The sequence below is a fragment of the Daktulosphaira vitifoliae genome, unplaced genomic scaffold (assembly GCF_025091365.1).
Source record: "Daktulosphaira vitifoliae isolate Bord-2020 unplaced genomic scaffold, ASM2509136v1 Scaffold_1, whole genome shotgun sequence".
Taxonomy (NCBI): Eukaryota; Metazoa; Arthropoda; class Insecta; order Hemiptera; family Phylloxeridae; genus Daktulosphaira; species Daktulosphaira vitifoliae.
This window is the reverse complement of record NW_026099572.1, coordinates 5,885,670-5,913,658: the sequence shown is the minus strand read 5'-3', so window position 1 is coordinate 5,913,658 and position 27,989 is coordinate 5,885,670. Positions and strand designations below refer to the sequence as shown.

The following is a 27,989-nucleotide window of genomic DNA, read 5'->3' as shown; positions in this document are numbered from 1 at the left end:
AATTATGGTTTTACACTAGAAAAAAACCTATAGAACTCAACAAAAAATTAGTATGATGTGTTCCCTCTTTATCGTTGTAATTCAAATGCATTATTTACTTTCTATAGAACTTTTTTTCATTGACCTCTTGACTACTGAGATACTATTTATAACGAGTCAAGAATTTTAAAATAGTCTTTATGACTAAACATACGATTAATATAGTTTTTTGATTATATTAATTCAGTTTATAGTTTTCATAATTTAATAAAAACAATATAAATTTGGTTACTTTTATGTGAACAAAAATCACATTATATTATTAATTATTGTACAATCTTACAGTGATAACTTATAATTAAGACCTTATATAATATGTAATACATTATTTTGTAAGAGTCAGACTTCAATGACTTAAACAATTTATCATCAATAATAATAAAAAATAGCTTTAATTCATACAAAATAGTCAGATGTGGTATCATCAAGATATATTCATTATTAATGTAAAGTTTGATTTATCTTTACTATTTACACAAAACAAATTCATAAAAAAAAAAGAAAACTGCCATTTTTCCATACATTTTTTTTCTTTTTGTACAAAAAACTCATATTAACTATTTTTTTTGTATAGGTGATTCAATTTATTAACTACAACAACATTTAGGAAAACTTCTTAATTTTGTTATTGCAACAAAATTAAATCAACACAATTAACAATCCATTTAGCCATCCTATAATGTTCCATACATTTTTTATCATACCTAAAACAAAAAATTTCCATTTACTTTTTCAAAAAAATTAAAAAGTATTTATATATATATACAGATATCATAAAAACAGTTTTGAATCATACATTTCTCATTTCACTACTTGCATCGTAACTATTTTAAGTAATCATTAATCTGCTTTTCATTAAAATTTTTCTTATATAAAACAGAAATTATAAGCAATAATACAACAAATATTATTTAAAAAACAATAATTAATATATTAATACATTATTTAATTAAAATGAACAATTTTCATAATAAAATCAGAATCATATAGTTCATTCCACTTCTCGCATCGTTTACATATTTTGATTATTTAATCATAAAATTGTTCTAAAAATGTGCACGTTTTCAGATAATAATTTTCAATATTTAATCTCATAATGGTTATAGATTATATCATAATGATTCAATCTACTCGCATCATAATTTATAATCACAGATCTTATCTTTTTTCAAGGATTTTATTAATATAATAAAGTATTTAAATTTAAAACAATACAAATGAAACATTTCATTAACTTTAGTTAAAATCATAATGATTCAACCTACTCGCATCATAATTTATAATCATTAAATTTTAAATATAATTAAAAAAAATTGAACAATTTCATTAAAAATAAGAATCATATGATTCATTCCACTTCTCGCATCGTTTACATAATTCGATTAATTAATCATTAACTTGTTCAAGTTGGATGTAGTAATCAACAAATAGAGATCTTATAATTTTATAAATAAATTTAAAACTAGTATTACAATAAAAAATGGACTCTTGTCTCATTTTTTTTAGTAGCTATGGCGGCATAATTAACAAATTTCATAAAATGATAAAAATCCCTTGTTTCATTCCACTTCTTACATCATTTACTAATTAATCACAAAGTTGTTTAACATGGATATAACATATTAATTAAATTACAATTAACAATATTAAATATAATAATTTGAATTGTAATATAATTATTTGATTAAGTAATAATGTACCTTATAATATTTTATCACAAATATTGTATGATTAAATTTTTATAACATTTATAGAAAATGATTTATTATAAAATTTGAACAAATTTCATACATCAAGTTTAATCAATGGACATTCATTCCACTACTCGCTATTTATATTTGAATTAGGTAATCATAAAATTGTTCAACATTAAAAATTCCCATTGTGTAACTTACATTTTCCTTATAATAATAAAAAAAAAATTTGTAATAAAATAAGAGGTTAACTTTTTAAACATTTCACATACACTAAGTATTCATATCAAGTTACATTATATATAATTAAAATTTTATTAAATAAATGAGTCTCATTCAATTTTTAACATTGTTTATATATTCAATTTATTTAGTCATAAAAATTTCAACATTGAACAAACTATCATTAAAAATTTCACTTACTAATCTTAACATGAATAGTTATTACATAACATTTTTTCTCTTATGTAAGAATACTTTTTATACTATATATATACAGTACTTAAAATTAAACAGAAACAAATTTCATAAATTAAAATTAATCAAAGGATTTTCATCCCACTTCTCGCATCTTTTAAATATTTTAATTGACTAATCACAAATTTGTTCATTTATTTTAATTATTAACACAGTAACTACATTAAAAATCTAAAATATCATTAATTATGTTTACTTACAGGAATATTAATAATTTTCAAGTGATAGGATGTGATCAGGTTTTTCACCTTTATCATGTTTATCCCACATAGCTCTGTATAATCTTTCTAATCCATTAGCATATATGGAACAATTAAACAAAGGACTTTCAGAGCGAGCTCTCCAAACTTCAGCTCTCATGGTTTTTAAGCTAAAATAATACAAGTATTTACAATAGGAATACAAGAGATGATTAAATAAACACAAGTGTAATACTAACTATTCTTTATCAGTTCCTAATCTTATGGCAATATCTTGGTATTCTTCTTTAGTTCGTGCTATTAATTCTGGACATCCAAGTGTTGCTAATTGTGAAGCTGCTACTCTAGATGCTAAAGTTTCCCCGGGTAAAGTTACAACAGGTGTGCCTGTCCATAAAACATCCATGCTGGTTGTGTGGCCATTACAAAGAGGAGTATCTAAACATACATCTGCCAACTGACCTCGACGAACATGTTCTTCCTTGGCAGCTACATTACTAAAAAGTATGCGGCCAGGTCCAATTCCTAAATTAGTTGCTGTACTATGAATATGTGTTTCTCCAACAGCTGGAAAACGGAGTAACCAAAGTACAGAGTTTGGAACAGCTTTTAAAATCTAAAATAAAAATACATACCATTATAATAAATTAAATCATATGTACATGTATGGAGGTTATTTTTACTTACATTAACCCACATTTGTAATGTGCTTGGATCAATTTTATACAATTGGTTAAAATTGCAATACACTACTGCATCTTCCGGCAGACCATATTGTTGACGTGTAGTAATAACAATGTTTTGTGGAACTTCTTCACCAGTAGCTGCTTTATTATTTGTTTGATTTGTTGCTAAACCATTTTGTACAACAACTCCATTAACAGATGTTTGGATTTGTCCAGAAGCAATCATAGTCTATAATTTAATCAAAACGTCATTAAAATTTAGATTTATTAATTCAGTTAACTTGAGATAAACTATCTCCAATCACATTTTTCTTTTTGAAAATGAGTTGAGACTATTATTATTATTATGCATATTTTTAATGTAAACCAATTAGTATGTATATTTTGATAAATAAAATATTATATGGTTATTTACAGTTAATTTAATAACATAAATAATGTAAGTCAAAGGAATACCTCAATAGGAGTAGTTGTTGGAAGTTCAGCTACTTTGAGATTTACTTCAACTGGCCTAGTTAATTTTGAGTCAGCTATTTCAGACACAATAACTTGTTTAATTTCCTTGATATTAGTATTTTCTATAATTGGTGATAGATCAGTAGCATTTATAACAGCAACATTATCAGCAACATCTTTTTTAGAGCCAGTTTTATCAGATAATATTAAACGTTCACAAAGATGTGGAAACATTTGCCTGTGATCACCAATAAAATAAGTGTGGGGCATGTAAGCTAATTTTTCACTATATTGAGATGCTAATTCCACAGGTGAGGTTACAATATCGGTAATTATATAATCCATAAATGGGGCACCACTTGTACCTGGATAACCAAGCCACATAACCTAAAAATAATGCTTCAACTTAACAATTGCTATGAATAATTATTTTCTATAATGATAGTATTACTTTTATGTTTAACAATCTTATTTTATTAGAAGATAGTAATAAATAATCACAAATAAATTAAATTTAATTTTGGTATTTAAAATTTCCATTTTTATTATTTATAACTTTAAAATATATTTAAAAGAAAAAAATATTAATTTATAATTTTTGAGAATGTGATGCACAATGTTCAATATATAAGATTCTACATAAAATAATAAAATAGCAAATATTTTATAACCTATGATCATATTTTTAAGGACTATTTTAACAAAATTTATTTCTCACCTGTATAGGAGCTGGACGTAAAGCAAATATTTCATTTCTTGCTCCTTTAGTGTAACCATTCATATTTACTAAAATATGAATACCATCACTATTAATTTTATCAGCTGCTTTACCATTACATGGAATCTATTAAAAAAATTAATTTAATGGTAATTATAATACAAGAAAAATATTTTATCCAGTAAAAATAGTCTGAAAAAATTACTAACATGGGAAAGGTCAATAAAATGCTCAGATTCTCTAGCAATTTTTGATCTGAAAGTAGTGTTATCATCTGGTGATAAGGCATAGCAAAATATTTCTACTGTATCTCTATTATGAAGTCCAGGTATTGATTGCATCAAGTGTGATGTTGGATGATTACCAAAATCTGAAGACACATAACCAATACGTAATCTGTTTCCAGGCGCTAATTCTTTCACATATTTATATGATGGCTTATGCAAAACTTGAATTTTTTCCAAACACAAAGCAGCATGTCGTCCAGCAATTGCTTTACGAAATGAGTGTGATAGTGGATACAACATAGAATGATGAGGATGTACAGAAGGTAAACGATTTTTTTCCAATTGTTCAGCCACAATGTTAACTAATTTCTTCATTCGAGCTTCATAATCAGTCCAATCACAAACAATTTGTAAGCAATGAGCTAAATTGCAGTATGCATCTGGAAAATCAGGTTTCAATCGCAATGCAGTTCTATAAGAAGCTATAGCTTCAGGTATATTTCCAGAATCTTTGTGAATAGATGCTAAATTACTATGTGCATCAGCAAAAGCTGGATTTATTTGAATGGCTCTAGAGTAACATTGTAAAGCATTTTGAACATCTTGCATTTCTTTGAGAGTATTTCCCATGTTTGAATATGCATCTGCAAATGTAGGTTGAATACGGATGGCCTCTTGATAGTGGTTCAATGCTTCTGTTAATTTTCCCTGTTGTTGAAGAACAGAAGCTAAGTTGGAGTGAGCAGCAGCAAATTCTGGGAATACCTCTAAAGCCTTCAAGTAAAGTTTGGTTGCTTCTTCTATATAACCTTGTTCTCTTTTTATATTGGCCAAATTGTTTAATGAATCTGCATGAGTTGGACATAATTTCAAAGCTGTGTTGTAACATTCTTCCGCATCAGATACCTAATGAATTATTTTAATAAAAATAAAAAGATGTCATAAAAAAAAAAAAAAAAAAAAAAAAATTTTTTTAACTTTTTTCTATTNAAAAAAAAAAAAAAAAAAAAAAATTAACTCTAAAATAAAAGTAAAAATATTTTGTACCTGTCCTTTTTCTTTTAGAGCATTAGCCAAATTGCAATATGCATCGGGGAAATTGGGTTGTAACTCAATAGCACGGCGGTATGTATCAATAGCCAAGTCAATAAGTCTAAAAATGTTATAATCATTTATATCAATACACTGCCACAAATAAATTAAGACACAATAAAAATAAGTGAAATAAAATTTCACTGTCACTTGTTGATTATTAGAAATCTTAAAACAGTTTATTCAAAGTACAATAAAAACTTACAGGTTATTTTTTAATTAAAATAAATTTACACTTACCCTTGTTCATAGTAAACACAAGCCAAATTTCCATGTACCACTGCATTATTTGGGCTCAATGCCAATGCTCGAAGATACGCTGATACAGATCTAAAACAAAATTAAACTATTTGTAGAAATTTTAGAAAACTATAAAATTATATAAACTAATTTGAATAGGCTATTAAAAAAAGACTACATAAAAAATAAAATAATTTGTTTTCATTCAAAAAATAATAGTTTTAAAATCATTCATCAGAAGTAAAATTATAAATGAATCTTATAAAAAGGAGAAATCAAAGATGATCAAATAAAATTGATTATTTATTGTAGTTAATATTTTGCACGATATTTTCAAACAGACATGAAAATTATTAAAACTTAATAAGATTACATCATTTTCTAAATTTAGGTTAAATTTAAACTAAAACTTGCATAATCTTTAATTCGTTAACCAAAAACTGAATAGAGTAATAATAAAGAAAATTAAAAAAGATCGGAAATTAATGAAGAATTCATTTGAGTATACAAAAACTGTTAATATACTATTTTCTAATTAAACATAAGACGATTTATTTAATAAAATTTTTTAAAGTAAAAAAAAAAATTACTCAATCTTAAATTTTGATGTAAAATAACTTATATAAGGCAATTGAGGTAACGAAGGTTTGTTTAACCAATTCCAGAAAATTGTGTTCGACAGAAATGTTAAATGATTACAATTGAAAAAAGAAAAGGTTTTGTCTATATATTATTCAACAAAATATATTTACTTAAAATATAGCTGAGTGAGTAATGGGTTTCTCATAGAAAACATCATCGATCTACCAAATCTATTACCCGGATCACTGATTTTTTTAATTATAATGGAAATTTTATCTAATGTGATTAAAATGAAGTCGATATATAACAGACATTAAATATAATGTGAAATTTGATCAACTAAACATAATGATTAAGGTATAATAACCGAGTGTGCAAGAAGTATTTGAAAATACTGTTTAGACAGTAGTTCCTATGAAGACGTTATACTTAAAAAAACGATTGTAGTTCACAGGGATGCTGTAGAGTAAGAGCACACTAAAATGTTATTCGCTCCAGGCTCATACATAAAAAAAAATAATAATAAATAAAATCCGACAAAATGACATTTATATAGAGTAGCCAAAATTTACATAGTTCTTTATTGTTCCTATTATAGCCCAACTAAGCTCGCAACAATATTGCATCCAAAATAGTTTTTATTTTACCGTAACATTTATAAGAATGGAAAATGTGTATAATATTTTTTATGGCTGATATTATGCCCAAAATACTTCCTTTAATTACTCCATTTCTTCCATTCTCTTTTGTTTTCTTATATTTTCCTACACAGTTCAAAATAGAAAAATGTTAAGATAGTTTTTCTCATTTTAATGTTTTTACTACGTCATTGAAGTAAAAGGATTTACAATTCAATAAAATTATTATTTTATCAAAACCTATTGTCAAAGTTAAATTTAAGAGAAAGTTTTTCTTAATTTTAATTATAGTAGTAATCTAAACTATTGAGATGAATTATGGAGCTTTTTTTCTGTAGCTTTTTTAGTTCAATATTTTTTAGTTATAAATTAATGTTTAAAATAATATAGCCGCTAGTAATCAATTCTTTTTGTATATTACTAAGTGAACAAAATTTCATTATTGTTCACAATTTTAGATCATTCTATATATTAAACTTAAGAAAATAATGCGATACAAAAGAAATCCGAGAAATAAAGTTTACAAGTCAAGAAACCGAAACAAAGTACTTTTCATTCTAGAAAAGTTGTTATTAAGAAACTTTAATATCTAATGTCAGAAATGAACTTTGATATCATTTTTTCGATTAATGTGTAAAACTCGGTCTTTTTCAATACAATCATAAAAACTGTTTGAAATTAAAACGTCCTTTAACTTTCTATGTAATGTGATAGGATCAACTAATAAATTATATTTATAGCAATTTATTTAACATAAGGTAATATTTTTGTAACTTGATCGTTAAAAAGTTTTACCACTAGACTGACTGAAGGAAAAAAATAATATAATCACAGAGAAAAATAAAGAAAAAACTACAAATTGTATACACGATGACAAAATTTGTTGTGCATAATTTCTAATAAAAAAATATATATATATATTTATTGTGTACTTTATCTCATCATTTATAAAACCTTATTGAAAAATTCTTTCACAAAGCTCTAATCATTTACGCAAACATAGGTCGTTTTAGTTCTACACCTGTTTATGAACTCGTTGGATTTGTTCGCATGTTTAAAGATATTTTTTATTATTAGGCCTCAACACAAGTACAATTAACCAAACAAAATAATAATTATCATAATAAATACATCAGTAACGTGGTTTTTCTCTTGTAGTTACACCAATCCGAAAGACGCATAGAATTTATTTTTAATATGGAAAATATATTTTTTTTTATTAGTTTTTTGTTTATGCACTAGGTTATCTCGTTTACCCTTTTCAATCACCCAGTGAAACACATAATGTTATTATTAAAACCGTGACATGCAAATGTGTATGTGGTTTGAAAATTCAATTTTCCAATGGTAAACCGCCACCACAACGTTATAATCCGTTTGAATATTATAAAAGTCTGTTCACTAAAAGGTACCTATAATAAAGGGAGTTATGTAATTCCCAAAATCATTTCCGAACGCGATACATAACAATAACAGTAAAGGCAAAAACACAAGCGGAGAGGCGAGAAAAACATTTTCCTATATTGAAAATTATTAGCAGTCTTGTGACGGTAATTCACAACACAATATCTTCGTTCGTGCTTTGGCATCGTTTCTCCTTCATTTTGGTTATTACTAAGAACACGCCAAATCGATTTCAATAATAAAAAAAAAAACACTCTCAAATCTCGTTAAATTTTTTACCACGACATTTGTCACAACAAAAGAAATATTTAGATTAATTTCCAAATTTTCAAATAAATTGTCTTATAACAGTACATACGCCATTAAAGTAAATAAGATTTTGTGAAAAATAAGCACATATAAATACTATTTACACAGGTGTTATAATGATAAATGATATTATAAATTTGATACACTTGTTTACCTTGAACGTAATATTGTGTTCAAGGAAAAAAACTGTCAGATATATATTTTTTAGGTTTGATTGGCAAAAAAAAAAAAAAAACACCAGGGTTGTTAGAAAAAAATAATCACATGGATGATATACAGTCAATTTTAATTTAATGAAGAAATATAATAACACATGAACACGAAAAGTCCATTTTTACCCAGCTAGACTAAAAATGTTAAAATAACATTTTTTATAAAAAAAAATGTTCAACTTGGCCGACAAGCTCCAGGTTTTATAATACGCGTTTGCTTTATTGTGTACCTATATATTTTAAAAGCAATTACTTTGTCCGGTAAATTTGTAATAACTGTCAAAAGGAAACTTCAAATGAGATTCATAAATTTAGACTGATTCCCAAAGAATAAAAACTTAACTGAAAACAATATAATAAAAAAAAAATTACCTAAAAATACAAAAAAATAATTATATACAACTAATTTAAAGTTAATTTTTTTAAAAAATTCGGTAACAAAATAATTAATTTAACATTATCAAATAAATTACAGGTAACAGAAATATTCAAAATAACTTTATTATAAAGGTATTTTTAAAACTGACCAGAACTAAACGCTTCATTGAAAAATGGAAATTAACTAACAATAATAATTTTTAAATACTATTTGAATAATTAATGTAAAACAGATTATTAATTTCGGAAAAGCAAAACATTATTTAAAATCAATAAAACGTTTTTGTTGGCCAATATTAATAAAATCTATACAATTAATTAAGTTATTACATAATCAAATTATTGTATTAATATTATTTTAAGTACTTAAAAGTTTTTCATAATTGGACAAAATTCGTTGGTTTCATTACACAAATTAATTGTTGAAGTTTATACAAATAAAAAATCCATTTAATTGCTTAATAATATAACAAATATTATTCTAGTGCTGTTGACAACGTTTCTTGCAAAAATATTTTTATAGAAATTTGTTTTATGAAACTGTAGAGCAAAAACGTTCAATTATATCTCACATGAATAAAAAAATCGTGTTCACCGTATCGTGTCGACTGACAAATGTAATTGAAGTACTATAAATGACTTATCGATCATCGACAGGTTGTGGAAAACAAAGAAGGCGCGACGAAAGAACAATGAAAAATGAGAAAAATAACACACATAAGGACAAAAAGGTTTTGCAATAATATCAAATGTATTGATTCTCTTAATTCAATCTATACAGAGTGATTTACTTATCATGAACCACTCAATTAATCGAAAAATAAAAATAATACCCAAATTTTTTTTTTGTTTCCTTTAAGTACATGTTTTTTTCAATTTATCAATCATGAAGTTTTTTTTTGTTTATCTCTTCACTTTTTATAAGTTTTTATAAAACTTAAATTTTTCAAATGACACATATACTTAACTAGCTTATTTAATAGATAATGATAAAATTAAGAAAATGACTGACCGATAACAACTTATGTTTTCAGTAGAGATTAACAAGTAATGACTAGAGGTGAAGAGTAAGAGCTGTTATTTTTATAACTAGACATTACCCGGCCGTTTTCTTCTTTTCTTATAGATAAAAACATGTCGATAAATTTCGAAAATTTTGGTCTAAAATTTGTTATTCACTGTCATTTTGTTAATTATATCACTATTTATTAAATAAGCTAGTTAATTATGTGTGTTGTAATTTGAAAAATTAAGAGAAACAAATTAAGAAAATTATTAATATTATTTTTATTCTATTTTATCAATTAAATGGTCCATGATAAGAGAATCGCCCGGTATACGTTAAGAAAGTGACATGGAATTTTAATAAGACTAACATGTACACACAACAAATATTTTGGATGAAGTAAAAAAAAATTTCGACGATGATCTTTATAAAACAACTTATTTTCGATTTTTATTCTAAAAATCAATATTATAAATGTAATTTATTACATAGGGTTCTGGAATGTGAAATACATTTTGTTTCTTTTACAAAATGAAGGTGTCCAATTTACTAATGTAGAAAAGTGAGCTCTCATGCCTTCTAGTCCTAAAATAACGTCATCTTACATTTTTTAAACTATAAAAAACATATTCTAATTTTTATAATTTAATTTTAAGAAAATAACACACTATAAATTTATTAAAACACATCGTTTGAAACAGTTAAAAAATAACCCTGTATATCATGTTATTTTAGTTGAAAAACGACGAAATAAAAATAGTTTCCAGCACTATAATTACAGAATAATAAAATTCTTTTATTTTTCCGACACATTTACTTGCTATGTTAGATTTATACCAATTGCAAATGCTTCCAAATGGTTGACATAATACGTTCTATATTTTATATGAGAACAATTACTGATTTGTAGACGATGTACAATAAATAACGTAACAGACAAATAAATACTAACAAGCCACTATAATTATTAAAACAACGCAGAGAAAAAGAAAAATACTGTAATGTCAAAAGATCATTATAAGTTTCATGGGGCTGCTAATTGCAGTAAAGAAACAACTATTTAAAACTAAAAATGACATAAATAATAAAACATAGCAGGTCACAAAAAAAACTTTTATTTCAACTAAAGCAAACAACACAAAACGGAAATTTAAATTATTAAATAACAAGGAATATTGAAAGTTTTCTCTCCAAGTTAATATTTTAGTGAATAAAAAGACGATTTGAGAGATAATTAAACAGCGATTGTTTAGTAGTTTTCATTAAATACTAATTTGAATCGTCGTAAAAAGTTTTTAAAATAATGTTAATAAAAATGATTATGTTAGAAAAATACGGCTAGAGGAAGTAATAAATTTCTTCTGTGACGAGATGGTAACGAGAAAGTTTAATTTTCGTAGTCCTTTAATGTTTATACGGGATTGGGTTTTGTTGAAATATATCTGTCACCTGTCAGCCCAAAACGATACATTTCGACAATCCGACCGTTTCTTCCGTCGTACAAATCTCAATCAAACGCCGTCCATTTTATTAAATGAAATGGACCAGAGGAAATGCGGTTGTTTTTGCAACTTTAATGTTGCTCGACAAAGGCCCACAAGTAAATCGGATACTTTAAAACACTATTATAATGAATTTACTAAACTCGTATACGGCATTACATAGCTAGTCATTTTCCGAATGATTAAGTTTTGTTATCAAAAGTTTTTATTCCCGAGAAGTTTTTGCAACACTTCATAAACTATTACGGGCCCGATAAAAAGTTTACACGCACAAATACCAATGCAAGTTTAAAATATCATGAGGTAGTAGTGATCAAATAATAAAACTCTATTACAAAACTTAATTGACTTTTGTTTAAACATTTTCTGTCTATATGCATAAAACTCATGCCGACCAATGGTTTTACTGCTCTTCGCTATAATAATGAGGCTACGCTTAATTATAACAGAATTTTAATCGCAAACAATTTTGATTAGGCAGAAATGCTTTTGCGATCCCAATAATAAATCCATCTCGGACTAGACACAATGGCATTTCAAACACAGTACTGGAGCGTTCGCAATGCGCCTACAATGTCATTACGTCGAATGCTGCTGACCTGCAGATGATTTATCGACCACACGAGCTGTACCCACTTCCAATAAACAGTGTGCAGAAGCGTTTAATAACCGTTCAATTGTAATTTACCTCAATTTATTATGAAACGACTTCAAAAAAAAAAAAAAAATCAAACGGTTTTTAAAAGAACGAGCGACAGCGTAGTGCGTACGATTAAATGATATTTTTATGAAAAATATATGGAAACGATTACAAAGGAGACCACCACCGCTATTGATTGCCTCTAGACTAGGCGGCTCATAGTTGTTATTTTTTGTTGTACGACATACATATTACACGTGTGCAAGGTGAATCGATTGAGGAAACGAGCGAGACAGACAACACAACTGATACAAAAGAAAAACACCGTCGCGCAAACTGGATCATAATGCTATTCATAATACAGCACCACTCTAAAGTAATGTGTAATTTGAAGAGACGACCGAGTAACTAATCCTTGTCGAAATCAGTTGACGAGATGAAAAACTTTTCCAAGAACGAAAATAATGACGAACATCTACTAAAAGGATTGTGGGAACGACGCACAACCTTGGGCTCTTATAATATTATCATCCTAAATTTGTTGCTGATGGCTCACAAACCCACTGGCAGAGCAGCACTCGTGCGACGTCATTAACACATACTCACAAAGAGCTTTAGACCTAAACGTACACAAACGGATTTTCGCCAAAGACTATATTTAGTCAACTAATCTGGCTCTAATCCAACGCGAGCCCATCACAATTTCGCGAAATCCTAAACTACTAAACCGGGACAAAAGTCACGGTGGTTATTTCTATACGAATCAAATGCACGGCATAACACTAACTACCCCGGTTACTGTTAAACGAAGAAAAACTTTGTAAAAACGATAAGAAAAACAAAAGTTTTTATATTTCTATACAAGCTCTGCCGTTTAAAGCTCATTCGAATGTTGCTCGACGCTATTTTTTTACCATCGACAATTAACGAAGTGAAAAGGTCAACTTTTCGTTTTCAAACGCCGTTTTTCGTCACACGTTTTTTGATTCACTAATGAGTTTCTGTTTTTAATGGCCAAGAAGAAAGGAAACAAACTGCTGATGTTTTTTCCCTACACAATACGAGAAAATCCGCACATAAACGCAGCACAACATGAACAAAACGAAAAAAATAAAGTAGAGCCGAGGAAGACCCAAAAGATTTACAAGTATGCGACGACGAATCATTATTAATGTTGTTGTGTTTTTAGCCTTTTTGTCGGGCACAAACGAGTGGAATTACTTGGATTCAAAAAAAAAAAAAACACTCGAATAACAAATAACCCGAAGAATCCGTAGAAGAAAAAGTCCCTTTTTGACATTTCACACGACTTGTTTGACAAATTTATTTAGTGACATGTCACTAATGACGTTACCCGCACACGTCCAACAAAAACGAACACCATGTGAATAAAACTGTCAAATACGCCGTTTTCAAACTTTTCATGCGGTGAAAAATGCGCCGCGGGACTGTGCAATCTGCACAGTTCAACGATAACCGTAGACGGTGTGCGCGGCAAACCGATCACCGTACCTTTTAATCCAACGTTTGACTACTCCCAGACATCCTTCGTTGGCGGGCGCCCTCAAAGCTTCCAGAGCTTCGTCATATTTGCGCTGTTCGTCTGGCGGTAGAATGGTAATTATGGTGTACACTACAATGCATTGGTAGTCCATCGCTGACAGATATATTAGTGTTAGCAGACGGCCGACCGCCGCGTGGTCGTACGCTACAACACCGCGCGACAGCCGCCGCGTCACGTCACAACGTCGTCACATTATTTATTAATAAGTTATTTTATCTAATAAAAAAATACTAAGAACCCAGCGCGATTTGCACGATTGTATTCCTCCCCCCCACAAGTCTACATCCGCCAAATTAAATTGCACATCCAACAAACTACGACAGGCAGTCCTGGCGCACGTTTCAGCTCTCGAGCAATTACAGTTTGCACAACGGTCGTGACAAACCAACCAGCACGAATACAACACGGCTGCCGTACCGGCGGGTAGCGACAGACTTCGGGACCCTGTGCTCGGAGATACCGAGAAGCAACAGGCGGTACGCTGCTGGCGACTGTGGCGCCGTTTGCGCTGCTCTGTAGTTATGGTAACGGAGCACAATGGTCCAGACGCAAAATTGTTTCAAAAGCTGCGGCCTTTCAAATAGGACTCTATGAAAATGTCATTTTGAGGTTTCGAAACGATTATTTCCAGGTCAATAAGGAGAACGGTTAATTTCAACACAATAAAAGAATAAAATAAAAAAGGAACAAAAAAATAAAAGAGAGAAAAGCCACGTCATTTACTTGATGTTATTTAACGAAAAAAGACTTTTTTCGTTTGATTAAAAATAATTGTTTACACAAAAACGGACAACAATATTTATCTTTAATATTTGAACGTATTTTATCATTTTTTTTTTTTTTTTTTTTTCATAGAAATTCCTTTGTACAACCATACAAACATATTCTAACCATATTATTCAGTATAGTAATATGCGTTTAATGTATTATTTTAATTATAACTTATGACAGAATTGGTAAAAACAAAAATATTTATCGTTAAAATCATCAAAAAAATACCTTTTATCCTCACTAAAAAAATATTGCCATGTTCATTTAATAAATACTTTAATTTCAAATATTCTGATAAATATTAAATGTAAACAAGTCGACACAATCCTTTCATTTTTTAATTTGTCGACAAGATAATCGTAGGAGTTAAGTAGACATTCATTTTAGATACTTTTCACACGTCCTTTACCAGTGGCTATGTTATTTTCAATAGCAATAAACCGAATTTTTTTTTCAATTCATTAAGACTAAGATAAAATGTTTCAACGATTACTAGAGCGAAAAAAGGATAATTCTTAAGCAAATAACAATTTATCGTGAAACTTTAAATTATTAATAATTAATTTACACAAATAATAAATGCATGGAATTTCTAAAAAAAAACACGTTCTAGCTAATGTTTTATCCAATACAAAAGATTTTACACGCGATATTCCAATCGACACAATATTGATCTANTAATTTGTCGACAAGATAATCGTAGGAGTTAAGTAGACATTAATTTTAGATACTTTTCACACGTCCTTTACCAGTGGCTATATTATTTTCAATAGCAATAAACCGAATTTTTTTTTCAATTCATTAAGACTAAGATAAAATGTTTCAACGATTACTAGAGCGACAAAAGGATAATTCTTAAACAAATAACAATTTATCGTGAAACTTTAAATTATTAACAATTAATTTACACAAATAATAAATGCATGGAATTTCTAAAAAAAAAAAACACGTTCTAGCTAATGTTTTATCCAATACAAAAGATTTTACACGCGATATTCCAATCGACACAATATTGATCTACGAGCAGACCTTATGATTGACGCTTTAAAACGACAATGACATACAAACTCTCAAACATTTCAACCAAAGTCAGGTACAAAATTATAATGAAACTTGAGATCATAATAATTAGCCGAATAAAGTATCAACCTTTTGTGACATGGAAAATGTCATATGTGTACAATCCGCCATTTAATAAAACTTTTATCGACTACGTGCTGCGACTTATGATAATCAAGGCAACTTTATATAAGTAATAATTCGCACAAATAACTAGAACACGTGTAAAACCAACTTAATGTCTCCATTTATCAAATGTGAAAGCCAAATTGTCTAACAATAAATTTAAACTAGTCTTATAATTTAAAGGAAATAATTTGACATTGTACAACTAGCAATATTAAAATAAAATATTTTTAGTTTATTATTTGTAGAGATGAGAAAAAAGTTCAAGATTAATTTTATTTTTATACGATGTCAAAACAAATATTTCTTAACCGCAAATAAAATCATACAGCACAAGTTTTTGTATTAAATTAACAATTACTCTAATCATAGATATATTTCATCTTTATAAATTCTTCGTAACTAGGAATTAAAAAGCATATTGATTTTTTTTTTAGGAGTATCTTTGTCGATGATTTCCAAGCGCAACATTCGATTTGTGTAAAAGTGGATTATTAAAACTTTTATTTTCACTTTTTCGATTTTTAAATGCATTTTTGAGATTATATTAACATTTCGTGAAGACAATTTTTGGCAAAAATGACTTTTTTTTTTAATTTAAAAGTAAATTCAACATAACGATAAAAAATTTTTTTAAATGTATTATTTTTTTTATGTTATATATATTATATTATTATGTGATATTTATAATTTTTTAGAGCAACAAGATTTTAATGGTTTTATTGGGACATTTAGATCCGGGCTTTATTTATAACGCGGGTAAGATGAGTTTTTGACATTTAAAAAATATTTTTATAATAAACAAGCATCCTAAAGGAGTTGCTCCGAGCATGGAATAGGTATTTAATATAAAATACTATGTTATTTTACGTTAAATGATAACAGAATAGTGATAATTGTACCATATGATTAAATGTTTTCATAATTTCCACAGAAACAAATAGATACGTATTTAATAAAATAACATAGTATACAATATAAAACATTTATTTTATATTCGGAGTATCGCCTTTATAATGAAGATTATTATTTGAAATAATTATTGTTTCATCAAGTCAAAAATTAAACAATCAGTTTGTAAGTTGATAAAACTTTTTTATGTCAGTGAGCAGTATATTATGTCAATTCGTCCGTTTTAATAAAAATGGAGTATAGTCAAATACGACTCCACCCATTTGTTTACATATTTTTAAATGTTCAATCACCAAAAATGTAATTTAACAGTTTTGTTTATTGTGTCAGTAATATTTGTTTTGTATATTCTCAAATGATTTAAAAATAACGAAAGTTACTATAAAACTTTCAAATGTTATCTACCACGAGTTTCATTAAAAATAATGTATTTAATTTTACAGGTGAAGCCAATTTGAAAATTAGTATCTTAATTAAAAGTATCAAAAACTCTATTGAATATGATTTGTCTAATCAACACGCATAAAACAATAAATATTTACATAAAATCTATGTAGTTATAAACGTTTGGACTATCGGTAGTCAAATAAATATAATTATCGAAATCCTATCGCCAATAAAACAACACAATACATATTATTTGTTTTTTCATTCCTCGACATACTTTAAATAAATAAAAATAAAAATAAAAATGACAATAAATAATATATTATTTCTTATTTTTATTGCTACACAAATAGTATCACAACGGTTTTATTTTATTATCAAAACGAAGGATAAGCCAGTGAGATAACAATTCAGGCTTAGACCAATCAACATACTTATAGATCAATTTTACAACATTTATTATTTCAGTATATTTCCTCGAAAGTTTACAACAACCTACTCACGTAAAGAATTGTGAGTTATTAGTCAAATAACATTCTAGTTAATAATAAATTAACACAAGTATCGTTTTCAGAACAATTCTATTTGTCAAATTTTTACACGCACTTGTATAACGTTGTATGTCTCGTATCATTAAGTAAATAAAACGCGCTGTTATCATTGCAAAGCTCCTAAAACTTATTCATTTACGAGCACGAGCTAAACACGGGGCCCTTAATTCAACATAATAGTTGGTTTGAATGCCAAGCCTTTAAACAATCGTCAATAATACACACCGATCTTAGGCAACACAACAGGTCTAAATGCGCAAAGCTCGTGTTGAGTATGAAATTAAATTTAAAAGCAGTATTCATAGACCTAGATGCGTTATAAAAAAATGTTTGTTTGATAATTTTAATGAAATATTTAATTTGTCTAAATTAAATCTGCTAAATATTCATACTTTGAACTAAATGTAATAACTCGATAAGATTTTCGAAAATCTTATTTACAAACTCGAAACCGACAAAGCTCACATTTTATGCTAACAAAGAAATATTCTCATTGAATTAATTAGGAATTCTGAGAGCCGAAACAAAATCTTTTGGTATTCACAACGCTAGAATAGGTTTTTCTACAGTCACAATTTTCTTTTATACGAATACAGAATATTCAGATGAAACCGATTTCACTGAGTAAATGTTTGGATTTAACTTAAATTTATGTTTTTCTGTTGTTTATTTAATTGCTCGACAAAATTAAACAAGCGTTGTCAGTGTCAGTAACAATAGAGGAACATTATTTTAACGACTTTTAATTGAACAAACAAGTAAAAGTAAATGACTTAGAAAGGAAATTGTCTCCGAAAAAATATTATTTTTACTTTAATCACAAATACGGCTACATTTAGTCTTTTGATACCATTGTATAATACATATATATTTAAAACATTAACTAATAAATAATGTAATTATTATTTTGCATTCTTATAACAACAAATGAAAAATATTGTATTGATCACCAAACTTATAAATAGAAAATGAGATTATAATTTATGATTATTTACAATATTTATAACAAAAATGAATATACTAAAAGAATTACAAAATTAAACAATTATAAGTTATTTGAAGTTTAAACAAAGGTCGAGCTAATCATCACTATGGAAACGGCCAAATATAGTGGTTACTAAAGTAACATTAAATTGAAACATAAGAAAAATTTCAACACTAGAAATAGATTAAAAACTTGAAATAAAAAAATTGAATGACTAAAAGTTATCATAATAAAACATGAACTATTTTAATATATTATTACTATTTAATGTTCCTCGGATTAATAACTTAATGGTAATATTCGACAGAAAACAAGCTAATGACAAAATAATTTTTCAATAAAAGCGGCGAAACTGATAAACATTACAAATGAGTTTTGCAATATTCTGTTTTCCAGATAAGAAAAATAAATATTAAATTTTTAAGATAAAACATTTCTTAAATAAATCGATGTAAAATGATTGCAAATACCATTGAAATAACGTTTATAATAAGTCTGAATAGCAAAATTTGAGGAAATTGAAAATATTTTGAAACTTGAATATTTTATTCGTAAAATATACAACCAAAAGTTTTGTCTTATCAATTAAATTAAATAATACTGGCGTTAGAACGGTAAAAGCTCTGTACAGATCTGTAGAAACGAATCAAACTTCATTACCAGAACACAAAAGGCAAAAACGATGCCAGATGAGTTTTACAGACTGCTCACAATAGAACTAAATAAATATTTTAATGTAAATATTAAAGATAATATAATTTAAATTGTATTTTCTGAAAAAAAAAAAAAAAAAAAAAAAAAAAAAAACATTGATTTTATGCAAGTTGATTTGTTACATCGAATATTTCGAGCTGTCATTTAAATATGAAAACAAATAATCACAAAAAAAGAAATAAGTCACTTTTTTTTTTTGTACAGTTTCATATTAATTCTCAATAGAATAATAGTCACAAACCAATATTGTCCTAAATTTTTAATAAATTGAAAAATTCTTAAAACACATTATAAATAAAAAATAATCTTGAATGCACTTCAAAAAATACTAATAAATCAAATTTCCATGATATAATCAACATAAAGTCTTCTATTTTTTTTTTTTAATTTCATAAAGTATAGAATATAAAAATATGCATTATTTTGTTTTTATGTAAAAATAAATTTTAAAATACTTTTGAACAGTATCATGAATTTTAAAAATAAAGAAAATAATTATTTTTTCATATCGCTAAGGTTAGGTTACATGTTCTGTTTTATACAAGAGTTTGAAAATAGAGAAAATTATAAATAAATAAAACTTTCAATGTATTTGATGTTTTAAGTTCAACCTTTTAAATCATAATAATTTTAAACTTCATAAGTATTATTAAATAAATAATATCATTTATATAAGATGAATTGAATAATTATATGAACATACAAAAACATTACCTTTAAATTTCTTTAATATTTTAAAAATACTTATCAAAATATTAAAGAATTATAAATTAACTAATAAATGGGAAAAAGGACAACAAAAAAATTGTACCTCTAATCTTACTACACATAACCTTAATTTTAAAAGATAATTTAATTTTTCAATTTAATGCGGTATTATATTACATAAGAAAAAAATATTGGGAAAATTTCAACATTGTACTTAAATTAAATTAACAGAATTTAACCATATATTGTGAAAGTTGATCAATATATACAACTTTTTACCAGTATAAATAAAATAACTTTTTTTTTAAATTTAAGTACTTACCGGTCAAAAATACGAGATTCTTTCAAAACATTCCCAAGATTGATATAAGCATCTAAAAAATTTGGGTCCAATGCAACAGCTTTTTCAAAATGATGAATAGCAAGCCATATTTCATTTAATGAATTAAATACACAACCAAGATTACTCCAAGCTACAGCAAAGTCAGGTCTTGTTTCAATAGCTTTCAAATAGCATGACTGTAATGAAACAAAAAAATCAAGATTCAAAAGGAGAAACAAGGATAGGAAAGAGATTGTAATCAATATTAGTAAATTATAATAGCAGTTTAGTAATATTAAGTGTAAACGGAAAACAGATAGAAAAAAGTGATATGTACAACTTCCTCTCCAAAAATATATATTTTTTTTAGTTAAAGGGCAGCGCAAAGTCTTATAATGTGTGTCAGTCCAATCTGACAGTTTTCTATATTGTATGATGGCTATAATGACTAATGAATGAGTTTTGGTAAAAAAAAATACCAATGATTTTAAACTATAAAAAGTAATTTTCTAGTCATTGTAACAATCAAATATAAAGACGCGCAATTACGCAGCAACATAGTATGAACAAAATAAACATTAGTTTATTTTAAATCGTACTATGTTAAAGCAACCTAAACGCGCAAAAGCTATACTTATGTTTTTTAATTAACACAACAGAAGTTTTAGGAGAGAAAATGTACACAAGCGCGCGTGCATCCTCTTCACATCCCTTGACACATTCCTATAAACAAAAACAAAAATGCATTTGGTAAGAAAAAAAATTCCTAACACCTAATGATTGGTCCACTTCTATTAGAGAAAATCATGAATTATTAAAATGAACATTTGATAATTGTCTTATAAAAATAATTAAAAACTCATCATTTTCTCAAATATTTAAGAAAAATCAAGAATAATAAAAAGATAATTAGTCCTTTTGTATGAAATTGACGTTGAGATGATCATTGTTACGAGAGTGTGAGGCGAGTGGTTACCAATAGATTTAATAATACTCTTTGGTGTAATTTCCCGTTTACAAAATTTGAAATTTAAGAGCTGTGAATTACTCAGTACCTATTATGTATGAGGTAGTAGCTATTCATGAAATAGGAACACACTCGCCGTACATCCTCATCAATTAAACATACAACATTTTGATATCACCGACCTAGAAAACTTGTAATGGTACCTGAAAAGTAAAAAAAAAAAAAATGGGAATGATATTAGTATGTTTTTGTCTCATATAAAACTAGTGAATTCCATTATTTATAAATAATTTGAAGAAAATATTTGATTTTATTATTAAATACATTAAGTTATTTCTTAGAAAAAAATTAATAAAATGTGACCATTATAATAATTAAATCATGTTTAATATCATTGTTATTTGAAATCTATGATATATAGGATTAAGTTTAAAAAATACAATCTTTTTACTAGTTATAGGGAATATATAATACCTATAATTAAACAATGGCATGATAACAGCAATAAAAAAAAAAATTGAAATAATCAATAATTTAAAAATATATTGTAAAAATAAAACTCACTTAAATAAGAAAATTACTTCATCAATATAAATGGATGGAAAAAATGAACTGATTATTTGTATAAAATTAAAAATCACCAGTCTATTACCAAGTAACTTTTTAAACTTAAATTACTTACCAATAATTTCAAAGTTGTCCATTGATATTTTGAATCCAGGAACCAATAGGAAATCATAAGAGAAAAAAGGAATGTAGAAATTAACTAAGAATAATTTGACAGGAATAAGTGTCATTTTTATAAAATTGTATGCAAACTCATAATATTGTTGTAGATCAGCGCATTGAAAAATAATAATGTAACTAGATTGTTTTGTTATTATTATTAAAAATATTTTCTAGTTCTATTGTACAGATATAATATATATTATAGGATGAACCATTATAAAAATAATTATTAAAGAAACAACAAAGAATTACACTAATATTTCAATAAATGTTATTAAATATGTTTATAAGTATGTATTAAAAATTCATAAAATATTTCAAAATATAACTTGTTGACCAATTTAGGAAAATAAATGTAATAAAAAAAAGTTGCATTATAATAATGTCATTTTTAGATGAATTTTCAGGGTTGAATAAAAAAAAATGTTGATATATATTCTTTAAATTTTTGAATTTATGAATAACTAGCTGATTTAGTGAAGACAATGTCATTGTGTTATGTTTTATTGAAATATCACTCAAAAACAAAAAAATACCAGGCAGAGAAATGGGGGATAACGGCAATACCGGACACTTATAAAAATGTAGTGAAAAATATATGAAATTGCTATGCAGAAACAACAAAAACCAACTTATTTTGAAGATTTTTTTCCAATGACAAATTGGTTCCTCTTTTTTTTGTTATTTTATTTCCATATTAGTATTTAGTTTATTTAGTCTTTGAGAAGAATATTATTAATACATGTTTAATATAAAAAATTTTAATAAGGAAAATATACAAAAATAAATTATTTAAAATAGGTGATTTATTTCAAAAAAATAATGAGTAATTGAAAAGTTTTAAAATAGATATATTGTTATCATATTACAATAGAACAGAAAATTAAAAGAAAAATCAATTGTAATAAGAAAGTACAGTAGTAATTTTATTTCTTAGAACTTGAAAGGCAGTTATTGAATATTCATCTATTTAAGATACCAAAACTACAAATCAATAATCTGTTGAATGAAATAATTTTAGAAAATTACTTAGATCAATCAACTGAAAAAATTAACAGATTAAATATTTGTAAATTTGGCATTAATGTACTCAGTAATACATAATAAAAAAAGCCAAGTTCCTAATTTAAAACACATGATGCAAATCCAAAATTTTTTTTTTATCTAACAATTTTCACCAATATTTTTAAATTAGTCATTTGACTCTTTTCTCGCGCAAAAACCAAGATATGCAAGCGCCGCGCAGCTAATTACATTTCTATGTATGTTTTTAAATTTTAATGGGAAAGATAATCAATGATATCAATTAAATGAAAACCAAATTTTTTTTATGCCAAACAGTAAAAATATAATTACTTATATTTCAAATAAATTTGAAATAAAAACATACATAGAATTAGTAACTAAATTCCATAAACAATTTAGAGAAAAAACATTATTGTTTATGGAATAAATTTATTTCTTATTGACAACTAAATTTTTTGAACCATAATATAAGATACAAGTATTATAATTACTAGAACAAATGAAAATACATAGAAAATTATATAATAGCTCAAAATATTTAGTTGACTATCGCGCAATAAAGATGATCATCCAAAACTGCCTTATGAGTAAAAGTGATGAAATATTTTTACAAGTATTTTAATTTTATCAACTTAATCATTGACCGATCTATAACAGTTAACCTGAAAAATTGTAGATGAATACAATTTTTATTTATAAATTTACCTTTGCTTCATCTAATCTTCCCAAAGCTTTTAATAAGTTTCCAAGGTCACTTCTAACACAATAGAGTTCCTATAAAATATTATCAATAAAATACATTTTTATATAATTAGTTTTAAAATTATTCAAAAATATACATACAGGGTTATACTGCAATGCTGTGACATATGCTTGAACCGCTTGTTCCATATCTCCTGCAGCCACTAAAGCAGCAGCAAGATTTATGTAGCCATCAATAAAATCTGGTTTCAAACGTACAGCATGGCGATAATTATCTAAAGCATCCTGAAGTTGACCTCGTTCCTTGAAAACATTTCCCAAATTACTGTAAGCCTCAGCAAGAAGTGGATTATGTTTAATGGCCAATGATGAAAATTGAGCAGACCTGTAAATTTACATAAATTTTATTTATTTATATGAATTAATGCCTTTAATGATCAAGTACAGTAAATAACTGACATATATATATATATAACATAAAATTATACTGTATAATTATAATTATGCAAATGTTATAATTAAATTATAATTTAATTAATTATAATTATTAACAAAAGAAAAACATTTAATAACTTTAAATTGTTAAATGTTATATTATTAGTTTAACTTGGTTAATTTTTAACATTAACATTCAAAATGAAAATCATTTATAAATAAATTTTTACTTGTCTAATCGTCTACATTGAAAATGTATAGATGATAAAAGTAGTAAAACTCCAGTGTTATTTGGTTCTTGACGCCAAAGTTGCATGCAGTGTCTTTCAGAACTTTCATAATCGCCAGCTTGATATTCTCTGTGAGCCAATTCTAATAAACCTAAATTAATAATAGAATAATTGAAAAAAAATCCTTTAGAATCAACTAACTTATGTTTGATTAATTTAAAATTAAATTTTTCCATAAATTATTATTATAAATATGTATGAAAAAAATATAATGTAAAGTTAGTAGGAATTGACTTTATGCTAATTAACATAAAACTTTAATCCGTCATTGGATTAGAGACATATCAACCGAAAAAAATTATTATTTCAATCATTATTATTTTAGTTGAATTTTATTTTTAAACCATGTATCTATAGTAGAGATACTATAAATTGAGTTTTATCTTCTAACTCTAAAGAATAATACAAAATGTTGCTGTTAAATAGATATTTCATAATATTCAAAAACAATTTGTCAGTTGTCTCCCTCTGACGTAATGTATATTTTATAAGTGAAGGGTTGTAATGTTAATACTTAGATAACAATAATAATTAATACTTCATAATAAAAATATCCTAACCTAGTTAAAAAGAACAATCGTTTTTAAGTTATTAAAATTTCAAATAAAAATTATTATTCAATCATGATCATGTATCACATTTGTATTTGTACTAACCGTATTTAGGATTGACCACGATTTGATCATTGTTAAAATAATTTACAACAATCATTTTTATTTTCTAAATGTAATTAATACATGTAGTAAATCGTATTGTATTGCACAAAGCCAGCAAAACGTTAAAAACGAATAAGTACCGGAATAGACGGAAAAAACTAGAAAGTAATAATATCACGTGTCACACCTGGTATACCAAAAATATTAGAGATAAAACGACGAATTACTTTTCACATGACGCTCCCGTTGGCGTTCAATCACACATTAAACTCAGATAACAGAGTGCACAAACCAAGTAATAATAATTGCCGACGGATAAAACCTAAATTCCCAGAAATAAGACAATTAAACTGACTGGGACTAATAATATACACCGTGTGTGGGTACAGCATGTCGTTATTATCGTAAGATATGGAAAGCAATAAACATAGTGACTCTGGAAACATGAGCTCCTATCAGGTGTACTTACCGGCAGACGCAACGTTGTCTTCCAATTTCAATATCACCGTGGCTCCTGGTATTTGATGATGCGTTTGCGCCTGCATTTCACTAGTTCTGCAGAACGCTAGGCCTCCAACTCTGCTGTAGCCAACACCGACAGAAATCCAATGTGTGTTCCTACAGCCAATATTTATGTTATTCTGTATCGTTTGTTCTCGCCTTTGGTGGGAGTAACCTATTGGCACTGTGCAGAACGGTACTAGTCGAGCTGCTGATGCCAGCAGTGCTGTCGATCTTTGTTTGTTGTCAGCGACTTACTTGCGCGGTACGGAATTAGATGCGCATGGGTGCGAGGGAAGAAGAGGGTCACACGGTTGTATGGCTCTATTATTACTATGCGTTATTCTGATCAACGACAACGGGTGGGAGCATGCGCACTCCAAACAATTGCTTATGTAGTGGCGCAAAGGAGAGAATAGCATAATTTTCAATGGAGAGGGAAATTGCCTACTGCCTGCCCGGCTGACAACAGCTGCTCGCTCGACGTATAGAACAAAAAAAATGTGGAAATGAGGTTCCACCGCTTACAACCCAACATTGCTTACACATCACTGAGAAACAGTGTGGCTTACACGACTGGCATAAAATATCTCTAAAATTAAAGGTTAACTATTTCATTTGATTAGACAATTTCGTGGATTCAATTTTTTTTTTTATAATATTCAAGAAATTCTGTGTAATTTTAAACAATATTAAATTAAACCTGATGTGTCCTAGTTTTTAAAAAATATTTATATCATTTACCTTTTACTTAAAGAAATATGCAGTGTCCTCACACATGCAGAGGAACTTGGGACTCAGTTTTATTAAAGCACTATAACATTTATCTATCGAGCCCTAGTTCAGTAAGCTCGGATTGCGGTTTTAACCATTTTTTCAATTAATTATCTATTGATAATTAATTGTGACTTGACCAATTAGTACTTAAATTGTATTCATAGATTCGTCAACCAAATCAAGTTTTTTTTAAACAATCCTATTCTTTATCTGTACACACGCCAATGAATAGCAACTAGTACTGATGGGCATTTCCGAATATTTTAAACTATCGAATAGTTTTAAAAACTATTCGAATGGGCTACCGATTGGTTTCAAAAAATATTCAATTAGTTCTATCTAAAATTTTTATTAAGTACACTTAATTATAATAAGAAGATAATTAACGAATACTTAAAATAAATTATACAATTAATAATTAGTGATGGAAAATATTCGATAGTTATACAATATATTCGAATAGTTTTTAAAACTATTCGGTTGCATAAACACAATTCGAATAGTTATACGATAGTTTAAAATATTTGAAAATGCCGATCACTAATTTTTACTATTTATAATTTTATAATAATTTATTTTAAGTATTCGTTAATTATCTTCTTATTGTAATTAAGTGTACTTAATAAAAATTTTAGATAAAACTAATCAAATATTTTTTAAAACCATTCGGTAGCCTATTTAAAAAGTTTTTAAAACTATTTGATAGTTTTAAAAAACTATCGATTAACCATTCGAATTGTGTTTATACAACCGAATAGTTTTTGTATGACTATCGAATAGTACGATAGTTACTATTCAATATATCCATCACTAGTAACTAACTCTTAACTTTGTATTAACTATATTCATTTTAGTATATTAAAGGGAATACACATTCTATGTTTTGATGACCATTTTATTTTTTGCTCTTTAAACTAAAATTCTATAGTCACTATTTATTGTAAGCTTGTTCAACTTTTATCTTAACAAATTTTGAACTTTTGTACAAAAAAAACCACTTATATTTAAATTCTTCATAAAATTCTACGTATTAGTATACGTGTTATAAATAATTGAACAGTTTTAAAATGGAGTCTTTAATACTTAATAAGATATTGTTCTATAAAAAATAGCTAAATTCCATGTGGAATTTTTTATGAGAAGATAGAGCATTTTGATTTACAAACTTAATTAATTATTTATTAATTAGTACTCACAAAAATGTTATTCTATAATAAATCTATAAGGAAAAAAATATTTAAAATAATGTTTTTTCAATTGATGTAATATGTTACTTAGCGCTACTTTAACGTAATGAAAATCTTTTT

At 26.7% G+C, this 27,989-nt stretch overlaps 1 protein-coding gene across 4 annotated transcripts; it reads right to left on the bottom strand.

Moving 5' to 3' along the window:
• Positions 1-329: 329 nt before the first annotated feature.
• On the bottom strand, positions 330-26,203 carry LOC126895941 (UDP-N-acetylglucosamine--peptide N-acetylglucosaminyltransferase 110 kDa subunit). 4 transcript variants are annotated; one of them, XM_050668289.1, is made up of 14 exons: positions 25,405-25,644; positions 24,689-24,839; positions 24,165-24,408; positions 24,027-24,095; positions 20,600-20,796; positions 5,830-5,919; positions 5,545-5,650; positions 4,480-5,403; positions 4,271-4,396; positions 3,553-3,939; positions 3,098-3,325; positions 2,650-3,026; positions 2,411-2,580; positions 331-743 (listed from the first exon to the last, which is right to left on the bottom strand). In XM_050668289.1, exons 1-13 carry the CDS (start codon positions 25,457-25,459, stop codon positions 2,418-2,420), a joined length of 3,117 nt encoding a protein of 1,038 aa, XP_050524246.1. In that variant the 5' UTR covers positions 25,460-25,644; the 3' UTR covers positions 331-743; positions 2,411-2,417. The 4 variants fall into 4 exon arrangements, with proteins under 4 accessions (XP_050524247.1, XP_050524246.1, XP_050524244.1 ...); XM_050668287.1 differs by lacking the exon at positions 25,405-25,644 and adding an exon at positions 25,874-26,202 and having other exon boundaries at positions 332-743; XM_050668288.1 differs by lacking the exons at positions 331-743; positions 25,405-25,644 and adding an exon at positions 25,874-26,203 and having other exon boundaries at positions 2,408-2,580.
• Between the last annotated feature and the right edge of the window lie 1,786 nt (positions 26,204-27,989).